The 17,960-nt window shown below is 41.0% G+C and overlaps 1 protein-coding gene across 2 annotated transcripts in view; it reads left to right on the top strand.

Annotated features, from left to right (window-relative positions):
- Window positions 1–17,960, top strand: part of LOC133578236 (protein polybromo-1-like) — a 79,869-nt gene that overhangs the window by 57,758 nt on the left and 4,151 nt on the right. Inside the window, exons 16-26 of one of the 2 annotated variants that reach the window (XM_061932490.2) lie at window positions 924–1,563; window positions 1,631–1,842; window positions 5,478–5,663; window positions 5,729–5,886; window positions 7,667–7,921; window positions 7,991–8,136; window positions 8,211–8,368; window positions 12,577–12,760; window positions 14,889–15,087; window positions 15,180–15,381; window positions 15,448–15,516. In XM_061932490.2, the coding sequence (XP_061788474.2) occupies window positions 924–1,563; window positions 1,631–1,842; window positions 5,478–5,663; window positions 5,729–5,886; window positions 7,667–7,921; window positions 7,991–8,136; window positions 8,211–8,368; window positions 12,577–12,760; window positions 14,889–15,087; window positions 15,180–15,381; window positions 15,448–15,516 (2,409 nt within the window). Of the gene's footprint in view, window positions 1–923; window positions 1,564–1,630; window positions 1,843–5,477; window positions 5,664–5,728; window positions 5,887–7,666; window positions 7,922–7,990; window positions 8,137–8,210; window positions 8,369–12,576; window positions 12,761–14,888; window positions 15,088–15,179; window positions 15,382–15,447; window positions 15,601–17,960 lie in introns of both variants that reach the window. The other variant, XM_061932491.2, reaches the window with a different exon arrangement.

The raw sequence follows: 17,960 nt of genomic DNA, 5'->3' as shown, positions 1-17,960 counted from the left end.
CAGATGAAACTAAAATTTTGCTGTTTGGCCACAATACCCAGCAATATGTTTAGAGGAGTAAAGGTGAGGCCTTCAATCCCAGGAACATCATTCTTACCGTCAAGCATGGTGGGGGTGGTATTATGCTCTGGGCCTGTTTTTGCTTCTAATGGAACTGGTGCTTTACAGAGAGGAAATGGGACAATGAAAAAGGAGGATTACCTCCAAATTCTTCAGGACAACCTAAAATCATCAGCCCGGAGGTTGGGTTTTGGGCGCAGTTGGGTGTTCCAACAGGACAATGATCCCAAACACGCGTCAAAAGTGGTAAAGGAATGGCTAAATCAGGCTAGAATTAAGGTTTTAGAATGGCCTTCTCCTAGTCCTGACTTAAACATGTGGACAATGCTGAAGAAACTAATTTAGCTGAACTGCACCAATTTTGTCAAGAGGAGTGGTCAAAAATTCAACCAGAAGCTTGCCAGAAGCTTGTGGATGGCTACCAAAAGCACCTTATTGCAGGGAAACTTGCCAAGGGACATTTAACCAAATATTAACATTGCTGTATGTATACTTTTGACCCAGCAGATTTGGTCACATTTTCAGTAGACCCATAATAAATCCATAAAAGAACCAAACTTCAGGAATGTTTTTTGTGCTTCAATCACTCTATCACAAAAAAATAAGAGTTGCAGAAATTATTGGAAACTCAAGACAGCCATGACATTATGTTCTTTACAAGTGTATGTAAACTTTTGACCACGACTGTAGCATTAGCCAAAGTTGGTAGTAGTCATGGCGCCCTGTAGTCACCTGAATGCCTTTTGACCAATCATTGAGGAGATTCTCTGAAACTGGGTTTGCCATACTCTTTCTGTAGATTACTTCGTGAAAACATGAGGACTAAGAAAATATCGGTTACTAATCCATTTGTGTCATTTCAGGAAAGACAAACATCACTGTGAAGAAGTCCAAATATCTCACCCCTTTACAACAGAAACTGAATGAGCTGTACGAATCTGTCAAGAACTACACAGACAAGCGGGGCCGCCGCCTGAGCACCATCTTCCTGCGGCTTCCATCCCGTGCCGAGCTGCCGGATTACTACATCGCTATCAAGAAACCCGTGGACATGGAGAAGATCAAGAGCCACATGTTGGCCAATAAGTACCAGGACGTAGACGCGCTGGTGGAAGACTTGGTGCTCATGTTCAACAACGCCTGCACCTACAACGAACCTGAGTCTCTCATTTATCGTGATGCTCTAGTCTTGCACCGGGTGCTCTTAGAGACCAGGCACGCCCTGGAGGGCGGAGAGGACGCCTACGTGCCGGATGTGCCTCGCCTCATCCAGGAGCTTATCCGCAGCCTCTTTGTCTCTGTGCTCGGCCACCAAGATGACGAGGGAAGGTGTTACAGCGATTCTCTTGCCGAGATCCCTGCCGTAGACCCGGCAAACCCTGAGAAGCCCGCACTCAATTTGGAAAAAATCAGGAAGAACGTAGACGGAGGAAGCTACAGGAGGCTGGATGTTTTCCAGGACCACATGTTTGAAGTGTTGGAGAAAGCCAGACGTCCAAACAGGTGAGAAACTCGCTTGCGTTTTGCACAAAAAACATGTCAGCACAATTGGATTATTCACTGATTTTAGGACAGACTCGGAGATCTTTGAAGATGCCGTCGAGCTGCAGCAGTTTTTTATCAGGATCCGAGACGAGCTCTGTAAGAACGGGGAGCTTTTGATGTCGCCTGCCCTGAGCTATACCGCCAAACATCTGCATAACGATGTGGAAAAGGACAAGAAAGAAAAGCTCCCAAAAGAGGTGGAGGAGGACAAAATCAAGAGGGAGGAGGAGAAAATAGGTATTCAGTATTTGGGGTGTCCCGATACAACTTTTTCAATTCCGATACCGATATTGGAGTCTTGATTATAACCGATTTCAGCACACATACTTTCATTATTTTGTGGTGTGGAATTTTAGAAAAGTAAAATGAGTCAAACAGAGAACAATGGTAGGTATGAAACTGACTCTGGAATGAACTGCTGTCTTTAAGTTGAAGTGGAGTGTATGGAGGTCAATTTTGTGTCTTTATCACGGAAGCTATTTTTTGAGACTGAATTTATGGAACTGTTAGAATTTTGTGAAGTTAATTTTTTTACATCCGATTATGCTGACAATTTCATTGAAAAAAAATGTGCATGCAAATTTGGTGTAAAAAAATTCAGTGCTGAAAAATTCAGTGTTTAAAAATTTGCTGCTTCAAAAAGCATGTAAATTAAGGCTGTCTCAGAACCAGTCAATGAGGTGTCAAGTTTTAAGTCACATGACACGGGTCTTGCAAAACAGCATGAAAAAGGCAGTTCCCTTCTACCTTGGCATAATACAACATAATAAACACTCCTGATGACCAGGTGTGACATCACACACACTAGCATCTGACCACCGGGTTTTACATCACACACTAGCATCTGACCACCAGGTACATCACACACACTATTAACTGACCACCAGATGTGATGTCACACACACAGGCACCTGACTACCAGGTGTGACATCACACACGCTAGCACCTGACCACCAGGTGTGATGTCACACACCTTAGTACCTGACCACCAGGTGTGTGACATCACACAACAGCACCTGACCACCAGGTGTGACATCATAACACGTCATAGTCCAGCGGCCCGGCCGCTGGATGTTTTCAAACTATAGAAATGACTCCAATGGTTAGAATCTGCACTTTTGAGTGGCATACGTTGACCACGGGAAGCGCTGCTTCATGCAGACGAGGCAGGGGTCAGAGTGGGCGGGGCAGCAACAAGCCTGAGACCTCGCAAACGCGAGTGTCAGATGTAGGCAAATTTCTACAACAAAGTTCTCCAGAACAATGGTATTATATCGAATAAGTGGATGTTTTTTTATCCTTTTGCTTTTATTTTTTACCGTGTTTGTTGCGTCTTTATAGCTCTTTCTCAATTATAAAAGATGTCGATAAGGTACGTGGTCTGAGAAGTAGAGGAGCATATATTTTAGATATTCAGTGTTTCATTGTTCATAGTTAAAATTGTAAATCCCACATTCTGTATTTTCATGTACATTCTGAATGTCTTTTTCAGTGAAAAACTACACAGACCATCTCAAAAACAGAATGAAATTTAGGTGTGTTTTACTCAGTTATATGACAGTCAGAATGTACCGGTACATAAAAATACATAATGTGGGATTTCCAATATTAAATATGAACAATAAAGCACTAAATGTTGAGAAAATCTGAATGTTGCTCCTCTACTGCAGACCACCTCCTTGATCGACATATTTTACAATCGAGCAAGAACAACAAAGAGGGATGGCAAAAAAACATCCATATATCGATATAATATCACTGTTCTGCAGAATTTCGCTGTAGAAATCTGCTTGTGTCTGACACTCGCTGCGCCGTATACAAGCCCTGCACACTCTGCCCCACTCCGTTCGTGCCCGGTCTGCATAAAACAGTATGTCACTCGAAAATACAGATTCTAACCGTTGGAAACATTTCTATAGTTTTAAAACATCCAGCGGGTCGCTGGGTTATGACGTTTGACGTCACACATGGTGGTCAGGTGCTAGTGTGTGTGACTGCACACCTGGTGGTCAGGTGCAAGTGTGTGTGATGTAACACCTGGTGGTCAGGGCTACCATGTGTGACGTCATGGGGGTGGTCAGGTGCTAGCATGTGTGACGTCACACATGGTGGTCAGGTGCTCGTGTTGTATTATGCCAAAGTAGCCCAGGTAACTGCTTTTTTTATGCTGTTTTGCAACACCCGTGTCACATGACTTCAAACTTGACACATCATTGGCTGATTCTGAGACAGGACCGATTGCTTCAGCCTTAAATTACTGGAAGTAAGTCTTGCTTTACGAAGCAGCAATGTTTTTTACGTTAAATTTTATACACAACATTTTTTTACACTGAATTTTAAAACACTGATTTTTTATTCAAATAAATTGTCAGCATAATTGGATGTAAAAAAATTCCGTTTACAAAATTTAAACGCAAAAATAAATTCAGCGTCAACAAAAAAGCTTTCGTAATAAAGACACAAATTAACCACCATAGGAGTGGTAATTGTATTTTTTTTGGCAACACGTAGTGACCACAATAATTTATTAAGTTAGGATCATGACGCTTAAGTTGAATGATGCAGACACATTTGTTACTGGATACTTTCTAATACGTTTCTGCCTTGGAGACTTTGTTTGTGTAAGTAATATGCAACTATGGCTATGTTCACACTGAAGAGTAAGATGTTGAATTTGGACTTTTTTTGTCAAATCCGATCCTTTGCTTGCAAAAAAATGTGATTTATACTGTGAACACAATCTGACCCGCATGCAGACATGACGTCACATGTGCTGCAGTGTTTACGGAAGTATACATGGCTCCAATTCTAGTCGGTCTCAGTCGTGGCGCATTTGTGGCAATTTCAAGGATTTTGTGAAATGAAAATCAACATTTTCTGAACCGAATTATTGCGTGTACAATATTTAGAAAGAAGAGGGCAAGCATTTTGGCTCTCGCAATTTGTGGGACGGTTGCTCCGAAGAGCGTGTGGGCGAGCAGTCATAGCCAGGAGTAGTGGCACCCTGACATGAGTTCCTAATATATTATTTTTTCCTGTGTTCTGCTTATTTGTCAACTACTTATTTTACACCTGTCTATTTTTTCGAAGAATTATGACGTTTATGGCTATTTGATGATGTATTGGTTTATCTGACTTATATCCACATACGAAAGAGGCCTGCCTGGGTCAGACTTGAAAAATTCAGAATTTTACTGTTCACATTGACATGAAAAAATTTTATGCGGGTCACATATGGGCAAAAAAATCGGAATTGACCTGCAGTGTGAACAAGGCCTATAATTATTTGAAACTTGTTCATGTGCTCTTTTAAACTGCAATATTGTTCAATAAGGACACTTATTACATATGTCTAGCTTGTGTGCTTCGCTGTTGTGTAGCTGCAACTGTAGCTCCTCGTAGCTCATAGCCCACCATGCTTATCTTTTGTAAATGACTTGACTAAAATAGAAGAAAATGTGTGTTCATTGGAGGACAATCAGAAGTTAACTGGTTGTCAAGTAGGGTCTTATAACAACTCACAATTTGATTCGATTCAAAATCAGTCTTGATTCAACACAATTCATGATTGAAACTGATTTTAGGAATGTATTATTTGGTATAAAAATGATATCAAATACAGTGGGAATCACGATTCTGATGTGAATCTTTTTTTTTTTCCAGCACCCCTACTACTGCAGAACTGCTTGTATCGGAGCGCTTATTGTTTATCGTAGATTTTAGATGCCAGTCGATACAATCGAATGCTGCGATATAATACCAATGTCAGATCGCGACACCCCTAATTCATCGTTGTCATATGTCATATGTCTAAAATGCATTTTTTTCCATGTTAACTGTGTACTCACCTTTCCAATGCTGTGAATTTCCAGAAGCTGAGAGCAGGGAGGAACCTGTCGGAGGATCGTGGCAATCAAGCTCCCAGCGCACATACCATCAGGACTGCAGCTTTAAGGACAGCATGTATCGTGTCGGGGACTACGTCTACGTGGAGCCTGCTGAGCCCAACCTCCAGCCTCACATTATTTACATCGAACGCCTGTGGCAAGACAACACTGGTCAGCCGCTGCAGTCTGGAAATAATTGAAGTGAGAGTAGCAATTTGACTCTTGTATAATTTCAGGTGAGAAGTGGCTCTATGGCGGCTGGTTCTACAGGCCGAATGAGACGTTTCACGTCGCAACGCGAAAGTTCTTGGAGAAGGAAGTTTTTAAGAGCGACTATTACAACAAAGCCCCCCTCAGCAAGATTTTAGGCAAATGTTTGGTCATGTTTGTCAAGGTAAACAAATTATCCATGTATTGCCTCAGTAGTGGGGATCGACTGATTATTGGCCGGGTCGATTATTGGCATCAATATTTGGCATTTTGACGTATATTGGTATCGGCTTTTTTATTTATTATTTATTCTTTTACAACTACAACAGCAGATACCATATTTCCTGGACCATAGGGCGCACCGGATTATAAGGCGCACTGCCGATGAATGGTCTATTTTTGATCTTTTTTCATATATAAAGCGCACCGGATTATATATATATATATATATTAATAGATTTTTGAGCGCCGTGTGTAATGTTCAATATTTTCAATGGAACATATAAAATGTTGGTGTTGTTTACTTGAGTCGTATTGCCATCATAGTGCAGTCTACACGTATCGCTTATGTTTGACTGCCATCTACTGGTCACACTTATCATTACACCATGTACCAAATAAAATTGCTTCGAGGTCGGTAAGCAAAACCAGAATTATTCCGTACATTAGGCGCACCGGGTTATAAGGCGCACTGTCGAGTTTTGAGTAAAAAAAATGATTTTAAGTGCGCCTTATAGTCCGGAAAGTACAGTACTATATATACATATACACACACGATAGCAGTATTCAGTATTTAAAAATATATATAAATTAGTGAAGTAGATGGTAGTAACCACTGCTCAAGTAACAGCCCTTTTGCCCTCCATGAGAAAAGTTACTTCTTTGCTGGAGTATTTTTTTTTTTAATTCATTGAAGAATAAAAAATTACTCTCATTGTCAATAGTTCTCCCTAAATATGTTCTCATATTGACACTGCATTTATTTGACTTCTTGTGAGAATTCTTCTCTGGTCTCCTCGACCGCGGCGCACTGATCACATGTACGTCCCTTCTGCTTACATGAACTTCCAGGTTTTGTCCTTCTTTCCTGGGGTCTACCTCCTATTTTGTCTTTTTTCACTACAGCAGCAATCGAGTCGCACAACAAGCTTGGAGCGTGGGCTAATTAAAGGATCGCCGCGAGTTTCATGTTTCGTTATTCAATCAAATAACGTGACAGTGCGGTAGAAGATGGATGGATGGATAGATGAATGGACAGAGATGTTTGGACATGAAGACATCAGAAAATATATCCTAAATTTGTGTAAATATCTTGACAAATAGGAGACTTTGTAAGTAAAGAGCAGGCAGCAGCTCACACATTCTCATACTTTCTATAACATCCAGGAAGAAATTGTCAGCCAGCTTGAAAAATGTCTCAACAATAAGCTACATAAAGGAGCCCAGATTTTTTTTTTTAAATAATAATAATTATGTTAGCAATATTTTAGAAACCTTACAATGTATTATATCCATAAACTGTGATAGAATTGTATAGAATTGAGTAAATGGTGAGTTATTGTGATCCCATATTTTACCAACTTTCCAAGGAGATTTCCCATATTTTGAAATGCAAATGTTGATGCTCCACTGAACCGCAGCATTAGACACATGTAACAAAGGTGTTTGTGAAATTCCCTGATGTTGTTTGGTGCTAAATTAACCATCAACATTAGTGCCGCGTAAAACATTATGTCACTACTAGTGTAACATTTCCTAAAAAATGTTTTTTTTTAAATCTCAAAAGTCTTGTCCAGCTGTTAACTGAGATATATTATTTCTGTTACAATAACTTTAAAAAATGTGTAAATGAATATCGGCTCCAAATATCGGTTATTGGCCTCCTTGATTACTAATAATCAGTATTGGTATCGACCCTGAAAAAAACATACTTGCATGTGCTGACAATGTCTGTGCTGTTTCAGGACTACTTCAAACTTTACCCGGAAGGCTTGAAGGCAGAGGACGTATACGTGTGCGAGTCTCGCTACTCTGCCAAGTCCAAATCCTTCAAGAAAATCAAGCTGTGGACCATGCCCTTGAGCTCGGTTCGCTTTGTCCCAAGAGAAGTGCCTCTGCCTGTAGTTCGGGTGGCGTCCATGTTCGCTATAAAACAAGAAGAGAAACCAACAGAAATTACAGACGAAACCAAAGTGACCGAATGTAGCGTCGTCGATAAGGTAAGCCTGTTTATCTGTAAAATGATAGAATTCACATTTTGCTTTCAGGAGTGCATTTTATGCCTACAGGCGAGGGAAGATGTTCCACTGGAGATGCCCAACGGGGAAGCCGGATGCCAGTACTTTGAGCAGCTCTGCTACAACAACCTGTGGCTGAAAGTGGGAGACTTTGTCTACATTGGCTCTCATGGACAAATGCGCCATCGAGTGGGCAGGTGGAGTAAACGTATCGATGCAGAAGAGCGGAAAAACCTTGTCCAGATTTCCAACATGAAGCTCTGTTGTCCAGGATTGAGAAAATGTGGAAGCGAGATGGAGCTGGCTACTTTTTGGGGCCGATCTTCATCCACCCGGAGGAGACGGAGCATGAGCCCACCAAAATGTTTTACAAGAAGGAAGTCTTCCTAAGCAATCTTGAAGAGGCTTTTCCAATGACCTGCATCGTAGGTAAAGTAGGTTTCTACGAGTACGATTATTTGTTAATTTTACTTGTATACCGAGTCCGGACACAGACGTTGTCTTACACGGAAGTATCAGGGGTGTTTTGATACCATACCGAAATTGGAGCCTGGAGTATTAGCCGTTACCAATTACAATGACAGCACCAATCATACATAATTATTGTTGTGTAGTGTGGAATATTAGTAAAGGCTAGATCAAGTAAAATTTGTTAAACAAGAAAAATTGCAGTTATGAAAAACCGTAACCTATTTATTATTGACCGTCTGGAGTGGACTTATGCTGTCTTTAAGTTGAAGATGAGTGGTGATTGTTTTTTGCCGACACCTTGTCGCTACAATAATTCATTAAGTTGAACTCTTGGCACGGTAAGTAGAATAATGGGGACACGTTTGTTAGTGAACACTTTTGAATACGCTTTGTATCTGTTAGTAATATGCAACTATAATTGTTTGCTAGTTGTTTATAGACAAATGTTGTGTTTTAGACTGCAATATTGTGCAATGAAGGACACTTACTACACTGAAGGCATCAAAACTATGAATGAACACGTGGAGTTATGTACTTAACAAACAAGGTGAAATAACTGAAAACATGTTTTATATTCTAGTTTCTTCAAAATAGCCACCCTTTGCTCTGATTACTTTTTTGCAATTATTTCAATGAGCTACAAGAGGTAGTCACCTGAAATTGTTTTTACACTGGTTTTTACTTCACAGGTGTGCTTGAAGCTCATGGAGAGAATGCCAAGAGTGTGCAAAGCAGTAATCAGAGCCATGTGTGTTTAATGGAGGACATTTCGATGTTTTAACTGGTTTTCCAGTGGGGATGTTAATCCTACAACAACTCCCAGTTCGATTCTAAACAGAATTCGATTGTGCTTAGCTGTTGTGTAGCTGCTCGCTCCAATAGCCTAAGATGTTTACTTTTTAATGACTTGACTAAAATCGAAAAAAAGACCAACCTTCAGGGTTTCCCTAAGACTGCCAAAATACCTGTGGTGATGGGGGCGTGGGTCCCATGACGTCATCACATAATTTGCGTAATCTGGTATGATGATAGTATTAACATATAACTTTACATAATGTTGTCATAATTTCAATTGTTGCTTCTTATTGTACAATGTAAGTACAATTTTTCAAGTGTCTAGAGACTTTTAATGACTTTTTTTTAATTAAATACGACTAGCAACAAATCGAGCATCTTTTTCTGGTGTTATTATACTCGTGTTTAGAGACTTTAATTCTGTCCCTTGATGTCCCTGACGAAAGAGGCGAGCATAATGTCATACTTGCTTCGCGCTGTTCTAGTTGCACTTTCTCTCCTTAAAAGCCCCCACTGTCCTTTCAATGTTTGCACATTTTGTAGGTCGCTGTCCGCGGGTCTATATGGGATATAATAAAAGTTACGTCCACATCGCAGACATCCTGACAACGCCCTCGACAATCATGGCGTGCGTCTTGTTTACATCCGGTTTCGGCAGCGCTGTATTCTGTAATCAAAACCTTTTTTTGGTGGCCACGTTTTCGGTGAGTCACTAGTCAGTAGTGCACACATAATAGGCTATATACACTGAACAAGAATATAAACGCACCCCTTTTGTTTTTGCTCCCATTTTTCATGAGTTGAACTCAAAGATCTAAAACTTTTACTATATACACAAAAGACCTATTCCTCTCAAATATTGTTTACAAATCTGTCTAAATATGTGTTAGTGAGCACCTCTTTGTTGCCAAAATAATCCATACCACCTCACAGGTGTGGCATATCAAGATGCTGATTAAACATCATGATTATTGCACAGGTGTGCCTTAGGCTACCCACAATAAAAAGCCACTCTGAAATGTGCAGTTTATCACACAGCACAATGTCACAGATGTCTCAAGTTTTGAGGGAGCGTGCAGTTGGCATGCTGACTGCAGGAATGTCCGCCGAAGCTGTTGCCCGTGAATTGAATGTTAATTTCTCCACAGTAAGCCGTCTCTAAAGGCGTTTCAGATAATTTGGCAGTACATCCAATCGGCCTCACAACTACAAACCACGTGTAACCACACCAGCCCAGGTCCTTCACATCCAGCAGGTGCACCTCCATGGCCATCTGAGACCAGCCACCTGGACAGCTGCTGCAACAATTGGTTTGCATAACCAAAGAATTTCTGCACCAAACTATTAGAGACCGTTTCAGGGAAGCTCATCTGCATGCTCGTCCCCCTGACTGCAGTTCGTCTGGCACGTTGGAGAGGTGTTAGCTTCACAGATGAATCCCAGTTTTCACTGTTCAGGGCAGTCGTGTAGGAGAGCGGTTTGATGAGGTCAACGTTGTGAAACGAGTGGCTCATGGTGTGAGTGGGTTTATTGTATTGGCAGGCATATGTTATGGACAACAAATGCAAGTGCATTTTATTGATGGCATTTTGAATGCACAGAGATACCGTGACAAGATCCTGAGGCCCATTGTTGTGACATTCACTTGAGACCATCACCTCATGTTGACAATGCACGGCCCCATGTCGCAAGGATCTGTACACAATTCCTGGAAGCTGAAAACATCCCCGTTCTTTCAAGGCCAGAATACTCACCGGACATGTCACCCATTGAGCATGTTTGGGATGCTGTGGATCGGCGTATACGACAGCGTGTTCCAGTTCCTGCCAATATCCAGCAACTTGGCACAGCCATTTAAGAGTGGACCAACATTCCACAGGCCACCATCAACAACCTGATCAACTCTATGCAAAGGAGATGTGTTGAACTGCGTGAGGCCAATGGTGGTCACACCAGATACTCACTGCTTTTCTGACCGCCCCCAAAGATCCCCAATAAAGCAAAACTGCACATTTCTGAGTAGCCTTTTATTGTGGGCAACATACATGCTGTTTAATCAGCAACTTGATATGCCACACCTGTGAGGTGAGATGGATTATCTTGGAAAAAAAGAAGTGCTCACTAACACAAATTTAGACATATTTTTTAACATTTTTTGGGAGGAATAGGTATTTTGTTTATATAGTAAAAGTTTTAGATGTTTAAGTTCAAATCATGAAAAATGGGAGCAAAAACAAAAGTGCTGTGTTTATATTTTTGTTCAGTATATATAGTAAATATATATATATATATCCAATTATATTGTAATGACCTGCTGGTGTTAATTTTTAATGTTTTTGTGGATTTGATTTAATATATTTCCCGTGTTTTTAAACACACTTGCCTGAAAGCATATTGGCGGAGAATGAGGAAGTGTTGTTGTGTGTCCGGGGAAGCACAGAGACTAAAGTGTTTGCAAAGGAGGTAACACCTGTTGGAATTGTGCTGTTTGATTGGCAATAAAAGTTGAAAATAGCGTCAGAATTTTTTGTGATTTCTTCTGGGGGCTAAAATACATTATATTACTTTAATTTTTTTTCCAGTAAAAAAAACAACAACTTTATTTTCAAGGTGTGGCGGCAATGAAAATGCTGTGGCGGTGCGCCACATTTAGTTACATTAAGGGGAAACCCCCTTAAGACAAAACCCTGAGCTTGTGTGCTCATAGGAAGACATTTAGATCTTAACTGACTGTCCAACTTTGCACTAGTAAACACACAGCATGACTGCTTTTACAACAGATTTTAGATGCATGCCGGACCGAACCGATGTCAATATCGGATCAGGACTCCCTAGTATAGCCAAGATATTGTTTAAGCATTTTGAGTTTTTGAAAGGGCGCTTTCATTCTGACCGATGCAGCTTTGATAGATAGAAGTTTAATAGACTGGTTTATCAGAACAGGAAATCCACTGACCAACTTCCATCTCACATAATAATATTCAGCCAATCAAATATTTACATTCCAGTGTGACTCTAAATACAGAGAGAGACGAAAGAGAAGAGGAGAGAGTGAAACGGAAAATCGAGTGAGAGCTACGGTGAAAGAAGAGAAACAAGTGAGACATACAAAGTGAGAGGGCAGAGACGAGTGCCGACAGCTTCTAATAAATGTTCCTGCAGACCATTTTAGTCTAGGTTTAAAATCCTGGAAGGACAAGCTAACGTGAATCAACTACAAGGATGCATCAATTCAATATACTAAAAATTGTAAGGCAACTTTGACAATATGATGTTTACGACCTTTTGCTTGAGATTGTTTTCTCTAACTGAACTGATTAGAAAACTCCTGTCCTGGTGGAATGTTTTCACACATGTTTGTTGTCTCCCAGGGAAGTGTGTGGTGTCATCCTTCAAAGAGTACTTGTCTTGTCGGCCGACTGAAGTGCCTGAAGAGAATGTTCTGCTGTGTGAGAGTCGCTACATCGAAAGTGAGAAGCAAATGAAGCGATATAAAGGCCTCAAGCGCTTTTCGTCATCCGCAAAGGTGGTGGAAGATGAAATCTACTATTTTAGGTAAGGGAACTTGTATACATCTGATTTATTTTTGTATGTTTCACAAACTACGGCTGGGAATCTCAGCCTACCTCAAGATAGAATAAATGGCTGACGATAATGATAATATCTCGTTACAGCAATGCAGATCGTACTTGATAATCTCCAATATAGTGTGTTTTTTCTTCTTCTGTGACTTCGGCCCAGTTTTCATCTACTCGCGTCAGGAGCGTCCCCTGAACATGTATAACAATTACTCACTAAGGAGGAACAATGAAAGACGTTTACAGCCGTCCACGTTTAGCAACAAGTTAATTTCTGTAAAGTAGGCATTCTTACCTATAAATGAAACATTTTCAAAGTAAAAGCGTAAAACTAAATATGTTAATTAATCATTTTAGGGCCCTTTAGACAGGAAATAACACTGTTATAGTCACTTTTACACCGATATAGTAGACATAATAAAAATAAAATAAGACATACACTGTACTGTAATAGATATAAGACATACTGTACAGCAAGGGTCCCCAAACTTTTTGACCTGGGGGCCATTGGGTTAAAAAAAATTGGCCGGAGGCCGGTTTGTATATATATATATATATACAGTCGCGATCAAAGGTTTACATACACTTGTAAAGAACATAATGTCATGGCTGTCTTGAGTTTCCAATAATTTCTACAACTCTTATTTTTTTGTGATAGAGTGATTGGAGCACATACTTGTTGGTCACAAAAAACATTCATGAAGTTTGGTTATTTTATGAATTTATTATGGGTCTACTAAAAAATGTGACCAAATCTGCTGGGTCAAAAGTATACATACAGCAATGTTAATGTTTGGTTACATGTCCCTTGGCAAGTTTCACTGCAATAAGGTGCTTTTGGTAGCCATCCACAAGCTTCTGGTTGAATTTTTGACCACTCCTCTTGACAAAATTGGTGCAGTTCAGCTAAATTTGTTGGTATTCTGACATAGACTTGTTTCTTCAGCATTGTCCACACGTTTAAGTCAGGACTTTGGGAAGGCCATTCTAAAACCTTAATTCTGGCCTGATTTAGCCATTCCTTTACCACTTTTGACGTGTGTTTGGGGTCATTGTCCTGTTGGAACACCCAACTGTGCCCAAGACCCAACCTCCGGGCTGATGATTTTAGGTTGTCCTGAAGAATTTGGATGTAATCCTCCTTTTTCATTGTCCCATTTAAAGCACCAGTTCCATTGGCAGCAAAACAGGCCCAGAGTGTAATACTGCCACCATCATGCTTGACGGTAGGATGTTGTTCCTGGGATTAAAGGCCTCACCTTTTCTCCTCCAAACATATTGCTGGGTATTGTGGCCAAACAGCTCAATTTTTGTTTCATCTGACATCACATGGACAAAGATACGACCTTCTGGAGGAAAGTTCTGTGATGTTTGTCCAGCGCCGCTCTGAAGGAAGTGAAGTGAATTATATTTATATAGCGCTTTTCTCAAGAGACTCAAAGAGCTTTACATAGCGAAACCCATTATCTACATCTTTAATCTACATTTAAACCAGTGCGGGTGTCACTGGGAGCAGGTGGGTAAAGTGTCTTGCTCAAGGACACAACAGCAGCGACTTGGATGGCGGAAGCGGGGATCAAACCTGGAACCCTCAAGTTTCCGGCACGGCCGCTCTACCAACCGAGCCAAGGCATCAGTAAGTGAGGTTTACACTAGTGGCACCTGTTTACAAAAGAAATGACCGCCAGAGTCTCTAATTAGCGTTGGGTCGTTAACAGTTGTGGGTGTAGGCAACATCCTGATGTAGTTTTGATTAACTCCATACAAAGACAGCTTTGTCTAGCTCTGCACGCCCTTTTTAAAAGTTTTTGTCATACTGTTGTGTACTTATCAGCGACTAATGCTGACTGAGCGGTTTACTCCTTACTGTTATTACAATAATGTTGTGCTGTTGAGCAATATACTTGTAAATGAATGACCAGGTGGTGAAAGAGACTTTCTCATGCCCTCCAAACAATTATTAAAGTTATTCGTGCTCGTATTTTAGGAGTAACGGCCCCTCTCCAATCGTAGCCCCCTTGTGCTCTTTATCGCTATTGGCATGACAATAATTACTGTTCCTTTCTAGGCTATGGTTTTTAAGCGTCTGTATTTTCCTTACACAGAAAGCTCATCATTCCTCAAAAGGAGCCATCGCCTCTGCTGGACAGGAAAATTGAAGAACTGGAGGCTAAGTTTGCTGACATGACAGACGAGGAGCTGGAGGAGCTTGGCGATGACGACGGCGAGCTGGACCATTCTCTGCCTCGGATGCATTCCTCCATGTGCGGTGACATGGACCTAATGACCTACACGCCACCTCAGGTCCGTCATGTTGAACGTAAACGTGTTGGAGAAGAAGAGTTGACTGTGTCGCTCGTAGCATTTTTGCCATCCAATCTCCTGTGTATGCACAGTCAACGGCCAAGTCTCTAAAGGGTCTTTCCAAGAAGGAGGGCTCCAAGCGGAAAATCAACATGAGCGGCTACATCCTGTTCAGCAGCGAGATGCGAGCCGTCATTAAAGCCCGGCACCCGGACTTTTCCTTCGGCGAGCTGAGCCGCCTTGTCGGCACAGAGTGGAGGAACCTGGAGGGTTCTAAAAAAGCTGAGTACGAAGGTGAGGGGAACAAAAGTAAGGTTAAAACAAGAATGTCGAACTGAATTTGTTTTTGATGTGGCACAGAGCGAGCAGCGAAGGTGGCTGAGCAGCAGGAGCATGACAGGACTCACTATCAGACGTCCCCTAGAGCAGGTACCCCAGTAGGAGCGCTTATCGGGGTGGTGCCTCCTCCAACCCCTATGGGGATGCTTAATACCAGCATGACGCCTGTGTCAGGTAACCCCTCAGAATTGCAGATGGACCCCAGTGTCAACTAGTGGGCTTCCCTGTTTGATTACTCTCATGTCATCATAACATCATCTTTGTGACTCAACTTCCCTGTGCTAATATAATCAATGTGTTGTGTTAGCGCTACCATCACCACATCACACGGGGAAGCCTTTAAATCCCCCAAAACCCCTCCTCGCTGTGCGACTCCCTGAAATGCCACGTCTTAGTAGGAGTGCCGTTATCGCCACCACACCTTAAACACACACCTATTTCCTGTCTACCAATCTGACTTGCTGTAGGGGATACCTGTACCAATAGGCTGCAATGTAGCATGTGCCATTATCCTATGAGAAGAAAACCTCTTAAAGGTCCTGTTTTATAAGTGGCAGATTCTGTACAATTGTGTAGTGGAAGTTTGTGGCACAGGTGTTAGTGTGTGTGCCTCACAATACAAAGGTCCTGGGTTCGATCCTGGGCTCGGGGTCTTTCTGTGTGGAGTTTGCATGTTCTCCCCGTGACTGCGTGGGTTCCCTCCGGGTACTCCGGCTTCCTCCCACCTCCAAAGACATGCACCTGGGGATAGGTTGATTGGCAACACTAAATTGGTCCTAGTGTGTGAATGTGAGTGTGAATGTTGTCTGTCTATCTGTGTTGGCCCTGTGATGAGGTGGTGACTTCTCCAGGGTGTACCCCGCCTTCCGCCTGAATGCAGCTGAGATAGGCTCCAGCGACCCCGAAAGGCACAAACGGTAGAAAATGGATGGATGAAGTTTGTTGTCCACAATCTGGCCTTGATGCTGGAATTTTTGGAGTTTGAAAGTGTTTTCATAAGTCCTATAGGAACACACCGTTTTGTGTGTTTGTAGCTTCAATGCTAATGAGCTGTGTTTGTCCATGCCTGTTTCCAACAAGCGCTATTGTGCACTTTATCCACTTTTTACAAGTACACTGTAACTTATCTGCACTTGTCCAAGGTGATAGACGCCATATATATCACATACTTTGACTTGGACTCAGACAAACTTTAATGATCCACAAGGGAAATTGTTCCACACAGTAGCTCAGTTACAAAGGATGGAAAGGATAATGCACACAAGGACACAAGGGCGAAAACAAAAGGTATACAGTAGACTAAAAATGTACCATAGTAGCAATATACAATATAACATATATGTAATATTTACACATTATATATACAGTATATAATATATACTGATATATAATATTATTATATTATATTATATTATTATTAATATTATTATATAATACATATATAACTATATATAACAAATCCCAATTACCATGTACAATATTACAGTATATGTAACAGCTGCAGCAAAATCAATTTTAATAAAAAGGCAGCATAAATTAAAGAGTAGATCCAGCAGAAAATATACATAATAAACAAAAGTTAAAGTTAAAGTACCACTGATTGTCACACACACACTAGGTGTGGTAAAATTCGTCCTCCCCTTGTTCACCCCCTGGGAGGTGAGGGGAGCAGTGGGCAGCAGCGGTGCTGCGCCCAGGAATCGTTTTTGGTGATTTAACCCCCAATTCCAACCCTTGATGGGAGGTAATGGGTCCCATTTTTATATTCTTTGGTATGACTCGAGAGAGGTAGCTAACATACAAGCGGTCAGGTAATAGACAGATATCATCTATTGCTGTATGGCGAATGATTATGCAGTTGGATGGAGTGCGGAATGAAAGAGTTCTTGAACAACAACGCTACATTAAGGAGTGGGACAGGAAGACATAAACGTGAGAGCTAACATTTTACATTTTAACAACAACGTCATGCTAGGTAAGCCTATTCACTGAGGAAAAACAAAATGATCAAACATTCAACTTTGATGTCTGTTGTTGACTCATAGTTGGTCAACTAAATTTAAATATGTGTAGCCAAACCTGTTTTCTGTTTACAAAGGTTACTTTGTAAACAGGTACACTGTTACTCTGCACGTGTCCAACGTAATTAGATGCCGTATATAACTTACAACAACATAACGTTAAGGAGTAGGACAGGAGGACATAAATGTTAGTGACGCTAGCATTGCTATATGAGCTAAAGTGCTAACATTACACTCACATTTTAATAGCGATGTCATGCTAGGTTAGCCTATTCGCTAAAAAAAATTTTTTATCAAACTTTCAGCTCCATTGTCTGTAGCTAACTGATGGATAATTGGTAATACTTAATTTTAAGATGTGTTGCAAAGCCTGCTTTCTTTTTACAAAGTGCACTTTATCCACTTTTGACATAGACACTGTAACTCTGCACTTGTCCAACATGATCAGTGTTGGGTTAGTTACTGAAAACCAGTAACTAGTTACAGTTACTAGTTACTTTATTTCAAAAGTAA

Source organism: Nerophis lumbriciformis, linkage group LG38, assembly GCF_033978685.3.
Source record: "Nerophis lumbriciformis linkage group LG38, RoL_Nlum_v2.1, whole genome shotgun sequence".
Classification (NCBI taxonomy): Eukaryota; Metazoa; Chordata; class Actinopteri; order Syngnathiformes; family Syngnathidae; genus Nerophis; species Nerophis lumbriciformis.
Note: the sequence above shows the minus strand (reverse complement) of the source record. Positions and strands in the feature narration are given on the sequence as shown.